Genomic DNA, 20,316 nt, shown 5'->3' on the forward strand with positions numbered 1-20,316 from the left:
TATGTGACCTTAGTCAAGTCACTTTACCCCTCTGTGCCTGTTTCCCCTCCCACTCTTTGTCTTCCTTGTCTGTTTAGATTGGAGGGAGGGCAGAGATCATCTCTTATTGTGTTTCTGTACAGCCCTCAGCACAATGGGACCCTGATTTCAGCTGGAGTCTCTGAGCACGACTGTAATATAAATAATCAGCTGCGTCTGAGGAGAGCATACCCAAGCGGTGCAGAGGCCACACTCCAAACAGCGTGTCCTGTCTCCCTACAGGGCTGTAAGAGAGGCAAGACGCTCTGTGGGGTTACCCATGTTTCCTCTCCCTAGCTCAGCAATCACTCTGCCATGTCACTTACCAGCTGGGGGTTGTGCTCTCTGCACTGAGTGGCTCTTTCCTTTGGCCAAGGCGGGGGCTGTAAAAAGCCACAGGCCAGCAGCGACTGACTGAGGCATGAGAAGGGACTGTCTGTGCTCCCTGTGTAAATGCGCCTGCTAGGACCCCCCCTCCCCCCTCAAACACTCCTCTCTCTTTCCAGCTCATGTGGCAGGATCCCCCTCGGGCCCTGAGGAAGGGAGCAGGGCAGGCTTCTGTGTGTCTGGAGTCGCCAGACGGGGAGTACGCTGGAAGCTCCTGCTGCAGTGGCTCAGTTGGCGGGTTGTCTCCTCCTTGGGGAGTCCAACTCCCCCCCGCATATGGTGCTAGACACCGAGGCGGAGAGCGCCCCTGGGGGCAAGGCAGAAAGGCGGCGGTGACACGGGAAGGCCAGCAGCTCCTCGCAGCTACATCAGCTGTTGTGCGTCAGGACCTGCCCCCTCCTGCTGGTCAGGTCACTGTGCCGGAGGGTGGTTTGCTCTGCGCACAGGGCGGAGAGGGAGGTTTACCTTCTGAGCACAAACAGGAAGTTGCAGGTTACTTGATCCCTCCAGGTGAGCGGCTGGGTTCGTAGGCGCTGCTTGAGCGGAAGCCCCGTGAGACACCTCAGGTGGAGCCGGCTGGCGGTGTCCTGGAATCCAGCTGCAGCCACGAGGGGAAAGAAAATACAACTGGTAAGTTACTGGGGTTTGCTGTGCTGTCTCCCTGGGGCCTAGAGTCCGGCTGCGGCCCAAAGCGGAACCAGGCTCCTGTAGTGGCAGAGGGCTTTTGGGAGGCCTGAGCCAAGGCAGGCAGTTCAGCATTTCCAGTTAGGGTCAGAGGCTACAGGACAATTCCTTCAGCTTCTTTGCAAAGCTCCCAGATCCATGTGAAGAGCAGGGGACCCCGCCCGATGGGCTGGGCAGGGTTTTAGCAGAGGCCTGGTCTCCTCTTAAAACGTAGGTCGACCTAGTAATATCACTCAGAGCTGTGAGAAGTTTCACGCCTGAGCACTGTCATTGGGTTGACCTAACCCTGGTGTAGACGGGCTAGGCTGACTGCAAGATTATTCCACGGACCTAGCTACCAGCCCTCGGGGGCGGATTAATGACATCAGTGGAAAACCCCCTTCCATCGGTGAAGGCCGTGTCTATGCCACGGAGCTATATGTGGCCAGAGTGTCTAAACCCACTGGCGGGGCTTGGTCCTTCTCTTGCTAACGCTGGTGTGACTTGGGAGTGACGCGCTGAATTCAGTGGGGTCACAGCGGAGCGAGAGGGGAATCAAGCCCTGGGGGTTTCTCTCTGGCTCTGCTGGAAGGTAAAAGAAATGAAGCTCCGGAAAGGATTGGATTGCTGAAGGAGGGTGGCCAGAAGCTCGGTGGTGGAGGGGCAGGTGGGACACTGCCTCTGACCCCTACAATCTCAGTCCATTGACGTGAGCAACCTGCTTACTGAACATGAAACCAACACGACGCCATCGGCACTTAACTCGGTGGCTTATGGGGAAAAATTGTAGGGCCTATTGAAAGTTCAAAGGAAGGTGGAGTAACCAGGAGCTGGCTGCACGCGGGAGCTGAAGGAAGAAAGGGGACTGGGACAGAGCAGCGCTGACCAGGCCTTTGATTGTCTCAGTTTGGAAAGAGCACAATGGAGGGCAGCGTCAGGGCTGGAGCAGAGGGGAGCATCCCTGGGATGTGGTTTCTGCAAGGTCTATTTGAAACACCCCCTCTCTCACATTTTCTCCTCCCCTCTCCCCCTGCATTGGCCACGCTGCTGTTGGGATGGGGCATCAGGCTGCAGTCTCTGCTGCTGTGGGGCGGGGTAGTAATGGGCCAATCTAGGCAGCCAAAGGGGGGCTGGTTATTGTGCTTGTGGCAAAACTCCCCAGGCTTAGAGGGGAAAGTTCCCCAGCCCGCCGGTGACGACCACGTGGTCGCTGTGGGTCCACGGGAAGGTTGTGCAAACTCCGTGCGAGTCAGTGAAGTGCACAGACGGGGGACGGGGGGTGGGGGGGGCGGGAAGGGGACCTGGCTTTTGCAGGTGGTTTGAAGTGCCCAACACGGTGGGGGAGGGCCCCACACTTTGATTGCTGCTCACTGCCGTGGCCACCGTCATTCGGTGCTGCGGGGGCGAGACACGGCTGCGTCAGCAGCGGGGTGCTCTGGGCCCCGTTTCACAGGCCTGCGACTGCTTTTGGTGCCTCTTTTCCCAATGTGCCTATTAGCTCTGGAGGAGAGAGAGGTGCCGGCTCTGAGGCCTTGAGGATGCTGCTGAAAGCTGGGTTCAGTGGATGTAGGGCTGGAACATCCCAATGGTTTGTGTCTCCTTCTCTAGCAGCTGCCCCTGAGGGGTGCAAAGCACTGCCCAGACATTACTGAGTTAAATCTCTCAGCTGCCCTCAGAGGTTGCTCCTCCCACTGGGCGTGCCCTGTGGAGTGCGTCAGCACCCACTCTCTCTGTCCATGCCTGCTCTCTCTGTCCGTGCCCAGGTAAGTCTGTTCGCAGGCCCAAGGGTGAGACTTTGTTCAGTGGGACAAGCCATTGACCATGCTCGCGGCTCCCCGTTGCCATTCAGGAGGGCTGCCTCGCATGTATTTGCAGGCTGATAGCCAAGACACTGAGATAGCTGGAGATCATGGCAATGGGTACCCTGGATCTTTATTTCTTCACATTTTCTATAGCGTCTTTTGCCCTTGGATCTCAAAGCTCTTCCCACAGCTGGATAACTATCAGGCTGTACTGTGCTAGGGTCTTCGATCTGCTACGCCAGCTAGCTGGCTTGCAGCTTTGGGGGCAGAACTAGACCTGGCATTTGGTAGCTGGCAGGGAATGCCCCTGCAGAGCCTGCTGGGTTCCTTCTGCCTCCAAAGCAAAATTAACCCCATTTCTAAGTTCTTTACAAGGCACCCTTTTTTTTTTGCACTCCAAGCCTGGTTTTTGTGCTTGCTAGAGGAGATTGGCTCCTCATTCTGAAGCAGGAAAGACGAGTTTTCAGGGGCTAGTTATCCTGGCAGTGGATGTTTGACTCAGCTGTCCGGCTCTTCAGGGGCGGGGGCATTCCCCTTTTGCTGGTGACTGACCGCTCTGGTTCTGAGCCCAACCTTCAAGCAGGCCGCAGACTCATTGTCACTGATGTATGGACCAGGAAATGGCAGATAAGTGAAGATGCATTTGTCTGTTAGCCCCGTGGTGCAGAGGGAGGCAGAGTGAGGTGAAGTGACTAGACTGAGGTCACACGGGGGGGGGGGGGGTGTCTGCAGCAGAACACAGAGCTCCTGGCTCCCAGTCCCCAACTGTCACCTGCCAGAACGGGTAAAAAATGAGTGCCCTTCTGAACCCCCTCCAGAGCTAACTCCACATCTCCTTTCTGAGCTCCGGAAGAGCTCCCTGACCAGTCATTTTCTCCTGCGCTTTGGCTGGGACCGGATGTGCTGAGGGGCCGGGAGTGAGGCTGCCTTGCCAAGGTTTTCCCAGTCCCAAGATATTCCGATGAGCAGCTTGACCTCCCGGTGCATTTCCCATGCGAATCGCTGTGCTTTGCCCGTTGCTAATCCCCTGGGCTAATGAGAGACAGGAGCAGTTGTAAGCTGTTTAAAATGCCCCTTCGACTAGGATTAAGGAGGGGAGGGCGGTGGAAAGAAAGAAGCCTCCAGTTTACATAGCACTGCGTTGTAGGGAGTTGCACTTCATGTGAGTGCTGGGAGCTGTGTACACGCGTCTGTGGCACATCAGAGCTTTCTCAGGGCCGCTCCTCCTAGGCATGGTAGGGTTGGTACAAAGTAATGAGGGTCCTTCGCCTGGCTCCTTCTATATGTCCCCTCACCCTAAATTCCAGCTACCTCTTGCCTCCGTGACATCAGCCCCTGCTCCCTGCGTGTCTGGGCGTGCAAGAATTCAACACAGCAACTCTCCCCAAAGGTCACACTGAGGGTGACACTCACCGAGTGGACCCCGGAGGCCTCCGAGTGCTCAGCATGTGTTCACAGCAAGATCCCCCAAAAGTGTGGGTGGGCCCCCTCGACATTAGCTCTCCTCTGTCTGCCCCTCAGCAGGGGGGGCACATGGCTGTCTCAGGGCTGTGTTTCCTAGCCCGGCACCTGTGCTTCTCATTGGCAGACAGCAGCTCCTCTCTGTGGCCCCCTTCCCCAGACTGAGGCCCTGTCATTGTGACAAGCTGAGCAGGGATATGGGGAGGGGAGGCTTCCCGTAGAGATTCCCTGGTGTAGCATCCAGCTGCCCGGCGCGATCACTTTTCCACGTGCGTGCAGCGGTGCCCGGTCATGGACCCCCCTCTGCAGTACCGTTCCCTCACACTCGTGGCTCCAGATGAGCCGGCGCGGCCATCAGGCTGAGTGTCGCTGTCCCCTTTGGAGAGCGTGGGATGCTTCCACCACGCGTCCCGTTCAGCCAGGCTGGGACATGCAGGGAAGAGAGGCGCACACAGGCTGTTTGCCACAGGAGCCGCAGCACAGAGCTCCCCGGCCTCCCGAGGGGCTGCCTAACCCATCAGCAAGGGAGGGCGTCTGGTCTCCTGGGGCAGGGGTCCGAGCTCAGGGTGAGCCCAGTCTTTGCGAGGGAGGTGAGAGATGCCTCTGCAGATCCTGGGACAGTTTAAAGAGCTGTCTAGGCAAGGGCCCTTTCTGTTCTCTGGGGCCCTGTCTCACCCATTCATCCATGGGGGAGATCCCGCAGTTTGGATGATCTGGACGCTGGGTTTTTAGCCCTCCATGTTTCCATGGGATGTTATTTCACATCCCCCACTGATATCATGTAAATCTCCTTCGTGCAGATGGCTGTGGCTCGTGGGCAGCTCCCCGGGGGGCAGGGGGGATGCATGGGGCATCCCAGCAGACCAAGGGGCAGGGGCCCAGGGGGTCGGCTGGGCATCCCATCTGGGAAGAGGGCAGGTGATGGTGGGGTGGGCGGGGAAGCCTGGCTGCGGGCCATGGAGGAGAAGGGGCTCATCATGGCAGGAGGCCAGGCTGTAACTGCCTGCTCTCCTCCTTCCTTCCTTCCCCTCTTTTCATTCAAGGAATTGTCTAGAGCCGCTCTCCCTCTATTGGGGGAGGTTTCTATTTGAAGTGTCTCTGCCTCTGTCCATTGGCTGGCGGGAGAGACCTGGCTGGAAGGGGGGCGGGGCCTGTGCCTTGAAATAGGAAGCCCGGCGTGGGTCTCCCCCGCCTCCTGGCGAAGACGGCAGGCCTGCCCGTGCCTTTGTCTGGCTGAGCTGGCAGAAGCAGGAGGCAGCATCGTTCCGTAGGGAAGCAGCACGCTCCTGCCAGCTCTCGGCTGTGCACTGATCTCTGTTCCCTTCTTTGCAGCGAGTGGAGCGTGACCCCGGGGCAGACCCCACCAAGGCTGCCGGCTCCTTGGACTCGTCGCTCCAGGCTCCTCTGGAAGATCAGAGGGATTTTGCTGCCGGGACTGACACTCAGCCTTAATCTTCGCTACCGGACATGGGTGGCATGTGACCCTTGATGGACACTGCTGCACAGGGCACGGCAGAGCCAGCAAGCGGAGTGGGCGGCGTGGGGAGGAGCAGCTGGGGGGGCGTGCAGCAGCTGAGCAGCATGCCCGTGGAAACCCTCCAGGCTGGGGATGTGATGAAGGGGGTTTCGGTGACGGCGCCCTTCACCTCGGCCATGCCATTCCGGATCCTCAACAAGGGGCCTGAGTACTTCCGCCAGCAGGCGGCCACCGGTGCCAAGAAGCCCAGCGCCGTGGAGAGGCTGGAGGCGGACAAAGCCAAGTACGTGAAGAGTCAGCAGGTCGCCAGCACCAAGCAGGAGCCGGTGAAGCTGCTCTTGAAGCAGCCCCTCTTCACCCCGGGGGTCCGGAGAGCCATGCTGATGCCAAACCGCAAGACCCCGCAAGGGGGCCGCAGGGTGGAAGCCTGTGGGCCAAAGACCTCCTTGAACCTGGAGATCCTCAACAACCTCATCAACATCTGTGACAGCCCCCTGCCCTTCCCCAAGTCGGAGAGCCCCCGGGAGCACAAGTGGAGAGCAGAGACGAGGGAGCCCCTGGGCAAAGAGCTGGGTGGGCACCCCGCTGTGCGGAGGAGGAAGGGCCCTTCGGATGGCATGAGCAAGCTGTCGGAGAGCTCTGTCACATCCAAGCCCTCCAGCACGGTGGCTGTGCGCAGAGTGGATGTCCGGCCCTGCGGGGTTCATCGGGCCAGGGTGACCCCAACCATCCAGGTCACCCCCATGCCTGTCTCACCCGCCAAGGCCAGGATCCCCTCCACCAGCTCCCTTAGCTCACCAAACAGAAGCCCCCACGACAGGCGGACAGACAGCGCCAAGCGGCAGACCCTCCTGCACAGGTCCAAGTCCGACCTGAGTGACAGGTACTCCCGGGCCACGGCCGACCTGGAACGCTTCTTCAATTACTGCGGGCTGGACCCCGAGGAGGTCAGGGACATAGGGGCGGAGCACTGTGCCCGGGCCAGCTCGGACATCGTCTCCATCAAGTTTCACAGCGTCAGCACCACCAGCTCGGAGTGCACCCGTTCCCAGCACAGTGCCGCCACCCTGGAGGACAAGCAGGCGGAGCGCATGCCCTACGGCATCTCTGTCATCGAGCGCAATGCCAGGGTGATCAAGTGGCTGTACGGACTACGGCAAGCCAGAGAGCCCCAAAAGGTATCCAACGTATAGTGACTCCATGGATGCCACGAACTCTGATGGCAAAGCCTTTGAGCGTGTGTGTGTGTGTGATGTACAAGGGGGTGTTTTAATTTCTTGCGTGACTCAGTCTGGTCCTGCTGGGAAACACCCTGTGGTGGAGTCTCACTGACAGAGCATCCTTTAACTCTAGTCCCTGTCCCCTGTTGGCCTCCCCTTCCCCTTCCCCTACCCCTGGCCCGCGGCCTTCAGAGATCTGGTCCCTGCAGCAACGAGATGTCGCCGAGCCGAGAACTTCGAGAGTTGCAAGGCCCTAGCAATGAGAGAGGGCGAGTTTCCTTGGCACGGGGGCCGAGGGGAGGAGCGGGGCCAGCCTGGCAGCACAAATGGGACTTTCAGTAGTCTCCGGAGTTACTGCAGGGCTGCGCATTGCCCCGGTCAACAGAGCTGGCCCTGGGAAGGGGTTTCCTTCCTATTAGGCACTGGTCTTGTAAATATGCAAGCTATTAATAAAGAGCCTGGAGTATAGTCCCCCGTGAGCCAGTGAGAGGGCAAAGGGCTGGCTTGCACCTGCTTGCCTGGATCATATTTGGCACCTGCCTGCACCGTTCTCGGAATCCGCGCCAAGAGGACTGTAAACGCCCTCGCTCTCCTGAGACGGTTGGAAGCACACACGTGTGTACACACCTCGTGGGCGAGCCCAAGGGAATATCTGTGCAGCTCATGGGCCAGCCAACACACGCCCGCCTCCTGCAGGGCGGCTGAGGATCTGGTTGTTGCAGGGGAGGGCTGTTCTCCAGCCCTGCGTGCACAACACAAACACAACCCCCGCAAAGGCTCTGCCACAAGCTGCCAGGAACTCGGGGGATCTGGTGTTAAGACCCCTCCCCCACCCTGGACTGCACCCTCCGTCCCAGGCAGGGGTGGACCAGTTGTGCGGAGCCTGCCCCGTCCTGCCGTGTTAGCGGGCAGGAATGTTCTTAGCAGGGTCGGCCACGTTAGCAGAGCTCCGGTTAGTGGTAGAATCCGAAGTGTGTCTCATGCACCCTAGGAGCCGGTTTGTGTCAGCCCAGCTTGTGGTGCCTCGAATGAGGAGCCACCGTCGGGCACGTCATTCAACTTTTGTTCTTCCGCAAGGCCTAGTGTGCCGCCGGCTGGCTGGCTGGGGTGCGCGTGTGCCACGCCCTCCATCCCTCAGATGGTCACCTCAGGGGTCCTCTGAAACCCCCCAGACCAGCAAGTCTTTGTGTTTTATGCTCGGCCTTACTAGCTCCCAAAAGTGTTAGAGACAAAGCAGTTTTAGGAGGCAGCTTGATCGAGATGAAACTTAATTTTGGTTTTGTTTTGTTCTACCCTGAAACTCTCCACTCTGCTTCAGTTACCAAGAGAACATGGCCCCCCTCTGCACAAGGTTTCTAGGGGAGTGAATTCTCCCAACCCACATTAGTTAAGCTCTTTTGTGGGGAGGAGGAAATGGGTGTCTACAGGAGAAATCCTTGGGTTGTCGAGGACCTGGAGTTTGGAGCGATGGAAACAAACTCATCTTCGCTGCACGGAAAGAACAGCCAGGTCTGCTCTTTGAACTGTCAGCCCAAGCGGCATGCTCTTCTGCTCCGTGACTCCGGAGGGGCCATGGCAGATCTGTCCCTCCTGAAAGTCCCCTTTCAGTTGTACTTTTATCTTGCTGCCCTGGCTGTTGGCTTTGCTCCCTGACTCATTCTTTTCACAGCTTCTACTTTGCTGTAGTTCTGTGTACATTTCTCTGGAAGCCAGCTTGCCTTTTAATAGCTGATCCCTTGGGGAGATGCTTGTGTGTGTGCGGGGGGGGGGGGGGGGGGGAAGTGACCCTTGTAAGTGACATATAATAGGAAAACTATTCTTTGCGGGGTTACTAGTTACTTCCACTGGAAACAGTCTTATCACAAACTGCCGTGATGCATCCCCTTGATGTTGTGCATCTTGATTTCATGCCCCAGCAGAGACGTTCCTCATGGATAACTGCCTGCCGCGTGGAGCTGTTGGGAAGCGAGTGTAGATTGGCGGGAGCTTTATGAACTGCCTGGAGGAGATCAATATAACCTCCTTCCCCAAGCTGGAAAGCGCACGCAGGGCAGTACAGTAGCGTGGGAGGGACAGTGCCACATGCCAGTGCTGGCTCAATAAAGCTCAGCAGCGAGGCTGAAAATAGCAAGAGACTCGGCTGCTTAGCCATAAAGGCAAAAATCTACCTCCTCAGTGTAGGCTTATCAAGGCTCTTGCTCTGTGTGTGTGTGTGTGTGTGTCTGTCTCTCTCTCTCTCTTTTCCTCTGCCACAGTCAAAAAAGCCCAAGAGCTCTGGGAATGCTGACCCCAGTTATTTATGAAGATGGTTCTGTATTGGTCTCGTCTCATTTTTACTGTATTTGCTGACGGTTGTTCTGTAAAAGCCTGACTGATTTTATTAAAGTCCTGTCCTTTGGATAGTCTGTATTTGTTTTGTTGAACTTGGCCGCAAACCAGCTTGACACCCCATAACTCTGGCGGGAGGACCACCCTGCAGAGGGATGGTTTCTGAATAAATGTAATCCCCTTTTTTGGGCTGATCTCACCACAGCTGGGTTCAAAGTGAGTAAATAATGGAGTTTGGGGGTACATATGTGGCCCAGGCAGGGGCCATGCTGGCATTTGGGGACCTGCCCTCTTCAGAAGGAGAAAATAAAATCAAAGTAAAATAAATCTCCCTCTTTCTCAGTTCTCTGCGCTGTTCACAGCGGAGAGTGTGACCAAAACCCTAGCACCTACTTGCCAGGCTATGCAGTACCGGGCTCATCAGTGGTCTGCCCTCAGTCCCCCAAAAGAAGCATCAGGATGTCAAGGGGTCCTCTGCACTCAGTGGCACCTGCAGGAGCTGGAGGGCCCTCCGCGGGGCTGGAGCGCAGCTAAGGAGGGGGATGGTGCCCATGGGGAATGGGCAGAAGGTGCCACTCTCCACAATTCCATAGTCCCTGAGCAGCTCTGCCAGGCTGATTCTGGCCTGCAAGGTGGCATGTCTCAGCCACTGAGGTACAGAGCCTTCGGAGAAGGGAACGCCCTTGTTTAAGAGACAATCAAGGAGCAGGCAGAGCATGCAGTGGCTCAGGAGAGACAGAGATGCGAAACGGGCAAGGTCTCATGTCCAGTTAACCCTTGCACGGCTGTTAGCTGGTGCTTGTGACCCAGAAGCTGGGCTCCAGGGAAGATCAGGGCATGCCTAGCAGGTTTCATGTGTAATCTGCTAAGTGCATGTTTAATGGCAAAGCATGTGTTGCCCTGCTGTGTAAGCCCCCATCTGTGCCAGCTTGAGGGCATGCCCCACTTCTAGTCAGCAGTGGAGCTGCAGAAGCATGTTTTTGGGGAGTGCTGGGGTGTTGCTGGCTGTCTGCCGTGTGAGCTGTGTTACCCACAGAGGCTGCTTGCAGCCCCTGTGGCTCATGCCATCTGCTTCTGCACTTGTCTCAGAGCTGGGGGCTGATGGTATAAGCTGCATGGTTGGACAGTTTCCCTCTTCATTACTGAAATCTGTAACAATCCAGGTTACAAAGGTCTTGAAGGGTTCAGGTGCAGCGGGAGAGAGGGAGACCTGTCCCCATCCTGCTCTGGTGAAGTTAAACTTGTTGCACCATCCTAGAAAGAAAGAAATCTCTGCACGGCACCAGTGCAGTGTGAGGGCATCACTGCCTCCTAGCCACCATGCTCTTTGGGCAGCAAAGCAACCACCAGTGGCAGAGGCTGCTGGAAGCATCCATGCGCTGCTGATTCCAAACCAGCAGCCAGACCCTGAACACGGGACTCCCCTCTGCAGCTGCGGAATGTCCCAAGGCAGAATCTTGCTTTGCGCTTTTACAGCACTCTGTGAACAGTCACTAATTAACCCCAGGGGAGGTTGATCAGTGCTGATAGGGGGAAGTGCTGGCTCAGCTCAGACAACCAGGGGCTTTCCATCAGCTCATCCTGGCACTGACAACAACTCTTTCTTTGATCCTGGGCAAGTCACTTAACCTCTCTGTCTCAGTTTCCCCATCTGGGAAATGGGGAAGGTGATCATTACGGGCAGGCATCTAAGGAAGATTGATTAAGGTTTCTGAAGGTCCCTGCAGAGGAAAAGTTCTAAGTATTATCTCCGGACAGCCCTGCCAATGCACCTCAATCCTGACCTATGCCAGCTCTAGTTTACTATGGGTGGGTCCCCATACAGTTCTTCAGATGCCCTTGTGTCACATCATCATACCTTTTTGTCAATGGAAGATACTTCTATGAAACAACTCCCCGCCCTCCCCTAAGTGAACTGTCTTTAAGAACTGGGATAGGAAATTTTCCACTTTCAAAGGCACAATCTCGGTGCATAATCAAAGGCCATTGAGGTCTTTTTTCAAAAAGACTTTGCAGTCGCATGAATTGGTAGGAAATCACGTAAGAAGCATAATTCTGACTTAGCTGGTAACGCACGAGCCCATGGTGTTTCTATAACTTGACTGGAGATTTCTAGTACCAGGACCTTGCCAAACAATGCGCCAACTCCTCCAGCTGTTCCCCAGCCCACTTTAACAATCTGCAGCAGGCTCACTGGTGAATCACATAGTCCAGATCCAGGTGTCTTCCGTCCAACCATCTGCTGGGCACACAGACTAAAGAGCAAAGCACAAAACCCCCCACGTCACTGTAAATAAATTCCTCTGGCCAGCCGATAGCAGTGGACTTGCACCAAGAGAGGGTTGCAGTCCATGGAAGTAGTTCCTACGGGCAATGAACAAAAGGCTGTTTCTCAGCCTCAGGCCTTGTCGACATGGGAAAGGGTTTTTTTGTCAGTATAAGCTAAGGTGTGAATTTAAGCCAGTCTAGTTCTGCTGCTGTAACTCCCCCTGGGTGGACTCTTGGGAAGGGGTTTTTAGCTAAACCAGAAAAAAGTCCCTCTAATACTGGACTAAGAGTGTTTCCATGCGGGGGTTATAGTGGGGTAACTATTGCATAGCTGGTCATGCTTTCCTGTGTAGACAAGGCCTAAAGGCCGTCAGAGCTTCTCGCAAGCAGTCAGCATCAAGTGTCCTTGGGAGACTGTGCGTTGTGTCGGAGCGAGGTGGGTGATTTTCCCCCCACACTGACGTGTGGTGTGTGCATGCCCTGCTCGCCTGTCCCCTATGCAGAGATACCCCACTGCCCTTTGATCTGGAAATGAAGCAATTCTCTGTTGTGGAAGGACCCTGCTGTCCATTGCACGTGTTTCTTCCTGTTGCTTAACTGTGGCATATTATTTTGATACAGATCAGGGGTTCCTCCCCCAGGTAATGACAGGTTGCTTTTGCGTGTCTGGTTTGCTGGAAACATTGATCTGGGTTGCATTAAATAACCAAAAGACTTCCTGCATCCCCATCAAAGGGGCGATCCAAGGGAAGGCAGCCAGCAGCTGATTTGCATGAAATCTTGTTCGCCTGATTGGTTTTAGAGTAGCAGCCGTGTTAGTCTGTATTCGCAAAAAGAACAGGAGGACTTGTGGCACCTTAGAGACTAACCAATGTTAGTCTCTAAGGTGCCACAAGTACTCCTTTTCTTTTTGCTGATTGGTTTTGATACCTCTCGACAGAACGGTTCAGGGCTATGCAAGTGGAGATCTGCCTTGTTTCTGGGTTTGTTGTCACATAGGGAGACCTCCGGAACACAGCTGTTAAACTCCCCGGTATTGATTACAGCAGGCACCACTCGGACTGGGCAGGAAGGCAGACGCAGGTCGAGGGACAAATTGCTACTGCCCCCATCTTGGCCCAGCACTGCCGGGTCTGAATCACCGTTGTTCAGAGGAGTGGATCAGAGAGGCTGGCCTAGTGGTACAGGAACGGGTGCTGTGACCTCAGGAGCTTCTGTAAAAAGACCTCGTCATGCAGCTTACAGGGGGGCAGATGTGTGGGGCCAGTGCGCCTGCCGATTGGTTTTTCCTTATTTAGAAAGTGATTGTAAATCCCAGCTGCACGTGCCCGCTTTGTCTAAAGGCGGCTCCTAATCCCCTGCACAAAGGGACAGAAAGCAGGGGCCAGTGTGTGGCCAGCCCGGCCTTCCCTTCTCTCCCTAGCCACAGTCTCCAGTGCGAGGGGAAAAGAGGTAACCGGAGACTTACGGCTGATCTGGGGCAGCTCTGGGGAGTCTCTAGGGAGACTTCAAAGATTAAGAAGTGGAGAAGGCACCTGCTCACGTTCAGAGCTCTCTTCTTCCCTGCCCAGCCCCTATAACAGGACCACACCAGGGTGCTTAAGCGACAGCAGCCTCAGGCCTGACCCTGCTGAATTGCCAGCGCAAAACAAAACCGTGCAAGTCTAGCGAAGAGAGCTCAGCACGGCTGGTCTGAAACGCAAGCGCTGGGGGGTCACCCAGGCTCGAGCGCACAGGGTTAGTGGTCTTGGGATGACAAGGGCTCTTTCTTCTCTATGCCACTTCGCATGTGCCTCTTGGACAGCTGAGTACAGCAGCGATCTGGGCTAGGGTTTGTCTGAAGCAGCAGCTGAATGGCCAGGTGCCAGAACACCCCAGAATCTGGAGTGTCGAGGAGCAAAGGAGGATGCAAAAGTCAGGAACTTAAAAGACAAATGGAGCCCCAGCGGTGAATTATTGCAACTGTGCACTGGGCACCTCGCCCTGCACCCTGGTCTCAGTGCACAGGAGGAGAATCGGACAAAGAACAAGGGGATGGACTGAGGGCTTGATTTACGAGGCCAGATCAAGAGAGACGTGTGCACCTTGGCTGAATGACAGCACGTGGGTATTAGAGCGACACAGTGGGGAGGGAACATTGCACCAACTCCTGTTGGTGAGAGAGACGAGCTTTGGAGCCGCACAGAGCTCTGCTTCGGCGCCGGGAAAGGAGCTTCCAGCGTCACAGCCAGGTGGAACAGAGTGTTTGGCATAAATGGTTTGCACCTATTCTAAGAGACCATTCCAGGAGGTCTGGCAGGTCCCTGTGGATGGGAGAATGGTGTAAGCTCCATGGAGGGACAAGAATTGTCTAGGGTTGCCTTAGAAGTAAGGGGCTGATGGGAAGTCTCCTAACCATGAGATTGGTGAGCGTGAGGACGGGGAGAGGTGGTGGGGGAGTCTCGTTATCGGAGTCATTGGGACAAAGCACAATGGCAAACATCACAAACTAGAAGATCGCAGTGGTCTGGATTGGAACCGGGATGGCAGTGGTCTGGATTGGAACCGGGATGGCAGTGGTCTGGATTGGAACCGGGATGGCAGTGGTCTGGATTGGAACCGGGAGCAGCCCCTGCCAGCAGCCTGGGTCCATGTCAGTCCTTCCGGGGTTGCTCAGAGAGCAACGTTGTCCAACCAGTGCAGCCTCCTTGCCTGTGTCAGTGTCCGGCAGCTGATTTCCTATTGGTCCCCTGGCAGCTTTCATCTGGGTGTCAGGCAGATAATCTCCCGGAGCCCCTTGCTGCCCTGCTGGATGCACAGCACCTGGTCTCCAGGGCTCATGTTAGGAGACGTTGCCCCTGTTTTTCCCTCCTTGGGGGCCCAGACATTTTGATCCGCCAGCACCGGAAAGGTCCGTAACAGGCAGGGGAAGGGATGCCAGGATGGGGGGACAGATGGCACCAAGAAAGAGAACATGGAGGTGCCGTTGAAGGGGTAGCAGAATGGCTGCAACTTTATGCATTAGACATAAAATCAGTCCACTGATTGTCCACGGGTGGAGTCCGGGTCTGGGCAGGGCAGGTCTGGGTCCGGGGCGTGAGCTCGGCATGTGGTGAGGTGGGACCTGGATGGGATTTGGGCGCAGAGCTCACACCAAGGGTTGGGCTGCCTGTCCAGATCCGGGGAGGGGGAAGAACGGTGGGATTGGGTCCCGCTCATTCTGTGGGGAAATTCTCACACACCAGGGTCCTGCTCAGTGGATTTCCCCTTCTCCGGACACGGTATCTCTGGATGGGAGCCTCGGCTCTGTTTCCAGGGGAACAGGCTGATGGGAGCCCCGACTCTCCCCAGGGGCTGCAGGCAGTCTCACATGTGCGCCCCTTCTGGAGGGGGCCAGAGTGAGAGAAGCCTGGGCTCTCTCCCTGAGCGGGGCTGGAAATGGCTGGTGGCAGCTGGGTGTCTCTGGCCCACTGGGGCAGGAGCCTTTCCCCTCCTTGTGCAGGGCAAGGGGAGCTCTGCCATTCAGCTGGCAGGGGACGGAAGCCTCTCCCTATCCTGGGAGCGCTGCGGCGGGCGAGCGGAGCCGTGTGTCTCTCCCGAGGGACGAGGGGAGCCTCGCTCCTGGCGGAAGGAGGGAGGGAAGCTTTGCCTCCTTCCATAGGGCTGGGGTGAGGGGAGCCGATGTTCTCGGGGGCCGTCGCTCTCTCCCAAGGGTGCTGGGAGCCTTGGCTGGAACATGCCCTGTACATTAGTCACTCGCTGGCTGGAAATCTGAGGAGTGGCCAGGCAAGAGCAGGCCTGGCTGTGCCTGCCTCACATGCAGGCTGCCAAGACAGGAGGGCCATTACCAGTTAAAGGGACAGGGCAGGGTAAATGCAGTGGCAGGCTCTTAGCCATGCCCAAGGAAGGGAGCAGCAGGGAAACCCGCAGTGGGCTGGGACTGCCCTTCGCCAGCAGGTGCCTACCTACTTCCTGGACAAAAGAGCAAAGCTGAGCAAGGGCCTCTGAAGGGGGCGGTCGGGACTGGCAGGAGGGCAAATTCAGATGGCTCATCAGGGCCACAGCAGGGACATGCATATCCTGCTTGTACGGCCCAGCCTTTAAGGAGGGACTACACCGGATTTGCGGTCCCAGGGCTGTGAGGGAGAAGGCTTGTTATGCACACTCAGCAAGAGGCGGGCGGGCATGTAGAAGGGACTCCATGCCACGGGGTCCCAGCCCTGGAAGGAGCACCGGGAGGCAGCAAAGCTGACAGATTTCTTGTCATTAGAACAGCCCAGTAACTAGAGACAGCATGTGCATAGCAGAGCTGGGCCCATCGGGATTTTCTGCCCTCATGTCTGTGAACCGATTTCTTTAATCATTTCTCTTTCCATTTTTAAAGCATGCTCAGCATATGCCTGGGCAGGTGAGATGGGCAGCCCCAGGATTCGGTGGCTTTGCAAGGCTGGGGTTCGGATGAGATCCCATGTCATCCGACCCCATAAAATGTGGGGTGGGGAGACAGGCTGGAGAAATGGACCTGCTTTCAGCCCTGGGCTAGGGGAGAGTGTTTCACAGACCCGCACACTTTGACCCTGCTCAGATTTGGCTCTTATTTGCACTGGTGTGAACTTGGAATAGCTATGCAGGCTCTGGCCCGCTTCACGTGTTTGTTAACTGGTGGGAGGGCAGGGTTGCTGGAGCCCTGCTGGTGGCAGGATATGAGAGAGACGGGGTGGGGGAGGTAATACCTCTTATTGGACCAGCTTCTGTGGGTGGAAGGCACAAGCTTTTGAGCCACACAGAGACCTGAAGAAGAGCTTGTACCTTCCACCCACAGAGGCTGGGCCCGTAAAAGATATTACCTCCCCCACCTTGTGTCTCTCACGTTAGAGGTGGCATTTCTGGCCCTGTGTGGAGCAGCAGCGTGCTGGGGGCGGTGACGTGCACGGGGCGGCTCTGACAGGTGCTAATTAACGCTCGGTCTCACCCTCAGCCTTTCCAAGTGCTATTTGCGTACCAGCAGAATGGAAACTGGGCTACAGTAAGAAGGCGATGACGGGAGAAATACCGGCGTGAATGGCTGAGAGCCCCCAGCGGGGCTGCTTCCTCTCCGAGCGCAGCACTCCTTTCCTGGAGTGCACGGAGCAGTGTTCGTGGATGCACATACCTGCGTGTGCGTGTGTGTGTCTCCGAACCCGCCATGCCACTGCCCCTGTTGAGCTGAGGGTCTGTCCTACCCTGGGACACATGGTGGTAAGGCAGGCACTGTCTAACTTATCCCCTAATGCCCATGCGGTGTCTGGACGTTCACCCTCTCTTCGGAGATGCTGAGATAGAGAAGCGCGACACCCGCACTAGGTGATTTGTGGGAGCTCAGGGGCTGGCACCTCTGAAAATCAGGCCCCTGATCCAGAAGTCGCTGTTTTTCTAAGCATTGCTGCCAGCAAACCTGTTTGCTAGGAGTGGGGAGCGAACAGCAAAGGGCTGGTGAATGCCCTGCTGGCTCCAGTGCCATTTGCGAGTTAAGCGAATATGCACCCAGCATGTTCTGAAGCCGCTTGAAGCTCTTGTGAGCACTCAGGGACCCCCAAGCCTAGCTGTGGTTTGATCTCATACCCCTATCTACTCCAGAAAAACAACTGCATTCCTCAACTAGATTTCAGTTTGATTTTCCCCTCTCCAAATACTCAAAGGCACAAGGAGAAAATACGAAGTACCAAAGGGCTGTTTAACCGCAAGGCAGAACAAGACCCAGTGTCTGGAAGCTGAAGCCAGACTAATTCAAAGTAGTAACTAGGCAAACACTTTTCACCAGGCAGGTGATTAGCCATTGGAACAAACTCCCCAGAAAAGTGGTGGATTCTCCATCTCTGATAACTTCAGATCAAGGCTGGCTGCCTCTCTGGCAGATGCTTTAGTCCAACTGGCGTTATTGGGCTCAATACAGGTAACGGGGTGCAATATAATAGTCTGTGATATCCAGCAACTCAAACAGGATGATCTGATGGTCCCTTCTAGTTCTAAACTCTATGACGCTAGCTCGAAATACCAACTTTCATAATGGTCTGCAAAGTGTCACTGTTCAAAAGAACAGCTCTCCTCCATCTTCTCTGGGACCACACCAACACACTCTGAAACTGGACATTTCTAGAGTCTGTGCACACCTGTCCCTTTCTCATGGACACCCAAAGTCATTGTCCAGTCTGGGAAACACAGTAATGATATTACCGGGCCTTTCTATACTGGCTCACATTCAAGGATCTCAAAGCACTTTACAAATACTAGTTAGGCCTCACACCCCTGTGAGCCATATAAGAATGTGGAGCATATACAGATCATTTCTCCCACCACTGAAGTGCAGCCATGTCTGGGGTGGAACACTGTGGCTGGTTACTAGTGCAAAGCAAAGTTTAGGACAGGAAGTGAAGAATACTATACAACTGTGTGAGGAGTGGGGTGATTTAAGCTGGCAGGATGTGAATCCTTTGAGGTGGAATTTACCCATGGGATCTTTAATGGCCGGGACCTCAAATTTACATTTCATCTGAAAGACTAATAATAAATAATGCTGGAAAAAGAACATGGTGATGACACGCAGACCGTGAGAACGCCTCGACGATGATACAGCTGCTGTCCCATTAACCTGGTTATTGGATGGCATGCAGGAGCCACTGGAAAAATAACCGTGTGCTTTGCGCAATAAGGGAAATGAGGCGATGCCCTTTTATGCTTCAATAACAAGACTAATGACTTACACAGGGCAGCTCGAATACTTCCCAGTGCTTTGCAGTTTCAAAGCACCATGCAAACGATGGCATAATCCTACCCAACAGGACTGATTCTTCCGGGGGGACTTCGAATATTCACAAATCCCCCCCTGATCGGTTACAGCCATTTTATTGATAAAGAGAGGCTGCCTCTAGCCCCGATGGTAATGGAGTGATCTGCTGTCACAGGGTGTCTTATGTTATTCTTATGGCTTTTTTAATTGAGGTTGGAAAATGTTAATGTTCCACGGTTGGTTAACCGGGCCCTCGCCCCACAACAGCCGAACGGGACTTGTGTTCTATGCGGTGACTGCGGAGTTTCCTGCGTCACCCATCATGGCCGTGTCTAAGGGCAGGGTAAGGTTATCAGCCCCGCACAGCACAGAAGAAAAAGATGCAAAGCTGCTCATCTCTGCCTGGCCGGGATAATAATGCCCCCATGCAAGTCTGGAGCAGCTTTCACCTGACGATCTAAGGTGAGATGCGTTCAAGCACTGAGCTTCACAGCATCCCTGGGAGGGCGGCATTCCTCTCACTGTAGCCCCTTCTGCAGATGGGTGAGCTGAGGCCTGGGGAAAATGGAGATCCCAGGTCTGGCTTATACAGCCCCAGGGGCTGGAGGGACAGGGTGCCGAGCCGTGGCACCAGAGTGGTAGGGGCTGGTGCAGAATCAGGCAGAATGTCTCCGGGGGAATGCTCAGAAACAGCGTGCACCACACCTCTCAGCAGTGCAGCGTTTGACCCCCTAGGCTGTCGTCTGGGCAGGGATGGTCAAATCTTTATCGGGATGCACGGGATGTCCCTAGACCTCAGAGCCTGTGCCGCTCAGGAGGAAGCCCAGTGAACGTGTGGCCTTTATTGCTCCCAGGCCTTTCCCCCCTGTCTGCTGCATTGGGATCATCTATGGGGAGCTGCTCTTTAGGAACTTGCAAACTACCAGCCTGCCCTCTGCAAGGCAGGCAGCGTGTGAGGGGCCTCGCAGACCAAGCCCCAGCTGCACAGAATCATAGCACCAAAGAGCAGCCAAGGGCTAGATTTTGCCTCCTCCTTACCTGGCCATGTGCTAGATGGTGTGTGTGTGTGTGAGAACAGGGGGCGGTGCCCCATGCATGTTCCATGGAGGGGACCCAAGGGATCGCCTCTCTCCCTGGCCAGACTGCCACAGCTGCAGGCAGGAGGAGCTTTTGGAGAGGAACGACGAAGGGGTGGGAAGGTGTTTTCGCCGGTGCCCAGTGGCACGTGAGGGACCCCATTCCAGGAGGTGACTGGCTAGCAGAGCCCCTGATGAAATGACTGCTCAGTGTTGCTGGGGCTGTTAATTGCGTCAGGGCGCTGAGAGAATTGGCTGGGCCTCCTGTGATTATTTTCCATGCAAATGAAACAAGGGCGGGTTAGGATTGCTCCCCGCCCTCCCTCATGCAGGCCTGGGCCACTATGGCCCGATCAGGCCCTTAGCAAAGAGGGGACAGGGCTGGGGAAGAGGAAGCAGAAGGAGGGATGGGGCGGGGGACCAGGTGGCAATGTCAATGCTCCAGTTAACGTAGCCATGGGAGTTTGCCAGTGGCCCTGGATGCCGGAGCCTCTATCTACAGTGGGAATTGACACATGCCACTAACGAGAGCTCCTAAAGTACTGCTGGCCATGCTTTAATTCCCAGTGCGGGGGGGGGCCCAGCTGGTTCCAACAGTGGGGCAGTTTCTTGTATAGCTGGGGTGTCCCCCTCTACTCCATGGAGGCAGCTTCCCCTACCCCCCCTCAGCTTCTGCATCTCTCAGCTCTGGCGCTCAGTTCCCTCGGATTATATAGGTATGGATTTGGCAGGTGCCTCTTCCCCTCTGAGGGGCTGCTGCCCCCCTTTGCTGATCGGTGGCAGCTTTTGTCCTCAGCAGCCTGGGCTCCTGGGCGCTGCCTGCCTAGACGTGCCAGCCCTTGGCAGCCGTTCCCACAGGATGAAGTCAACG

At 55.8% G+C, this 20,316-nt stretch overlaps 1 protein-coding gene across 2 annotated transcripts; it reads left to right on the top strand.

The window, feature by feature from the left end:
- The first annotated feature begins 931 nt into the window (after positions 1-931).
- FAM110A (family with sequence similarity 110 member A) lies at positions 932-8,802 on the top strand. Of its 2 annotated transcripts, none has more exons than XM_075118652.1 (2): positions 932-1,035; positions 5,664-8,802. In XM_075118652.1, exon 2 carries the CDS (start codon positions 5,820-5,822, stop codon positions 6,999-7,001), a length of 1,182 nt encoding a protein of 393 aa, XP_074974753.1. In that variant the 5' UTR covers positions 932-1,035; positions 5,664-5,819; the 3' UTR covers positions 7,002-8,802. The 2 variants fall into 2 exon arrangements, with proteins under 2 accessions (XP_074974753.1, XP_048676484.2); XM_048820527.2 differs by lacking the exon at positions 932-1,035 and adding an exon at positions 2,761-2,831.
- Positions 8,803-20,316: the final 11,514 nt, after the last annotated feature.

Source organism: Caretta caretta, chromosome 13 (genome assembly GCF_965140235.1).
Source record: "Caretta caretta isolate rCarCar2 chromosome 13, rCarCar1.hap1, whole genome shotgun sequence".
Taxonomy (NCBI): domain Eukaryota; kingdom Metazoa; phylum Chordata; order Testudines; family Cheloniidae; genus Caretta; species Caretta caretta.

What these genes read in the sequence shown, in the direction of transcription:
- FAM110A (XM_075118652.1), top strand. Translation starts at nt 5,820, where the DNA reads ATGGACACTGCTGCACAGGGCACGGCAGAGCCAGCAAGCGGAGTGGGC.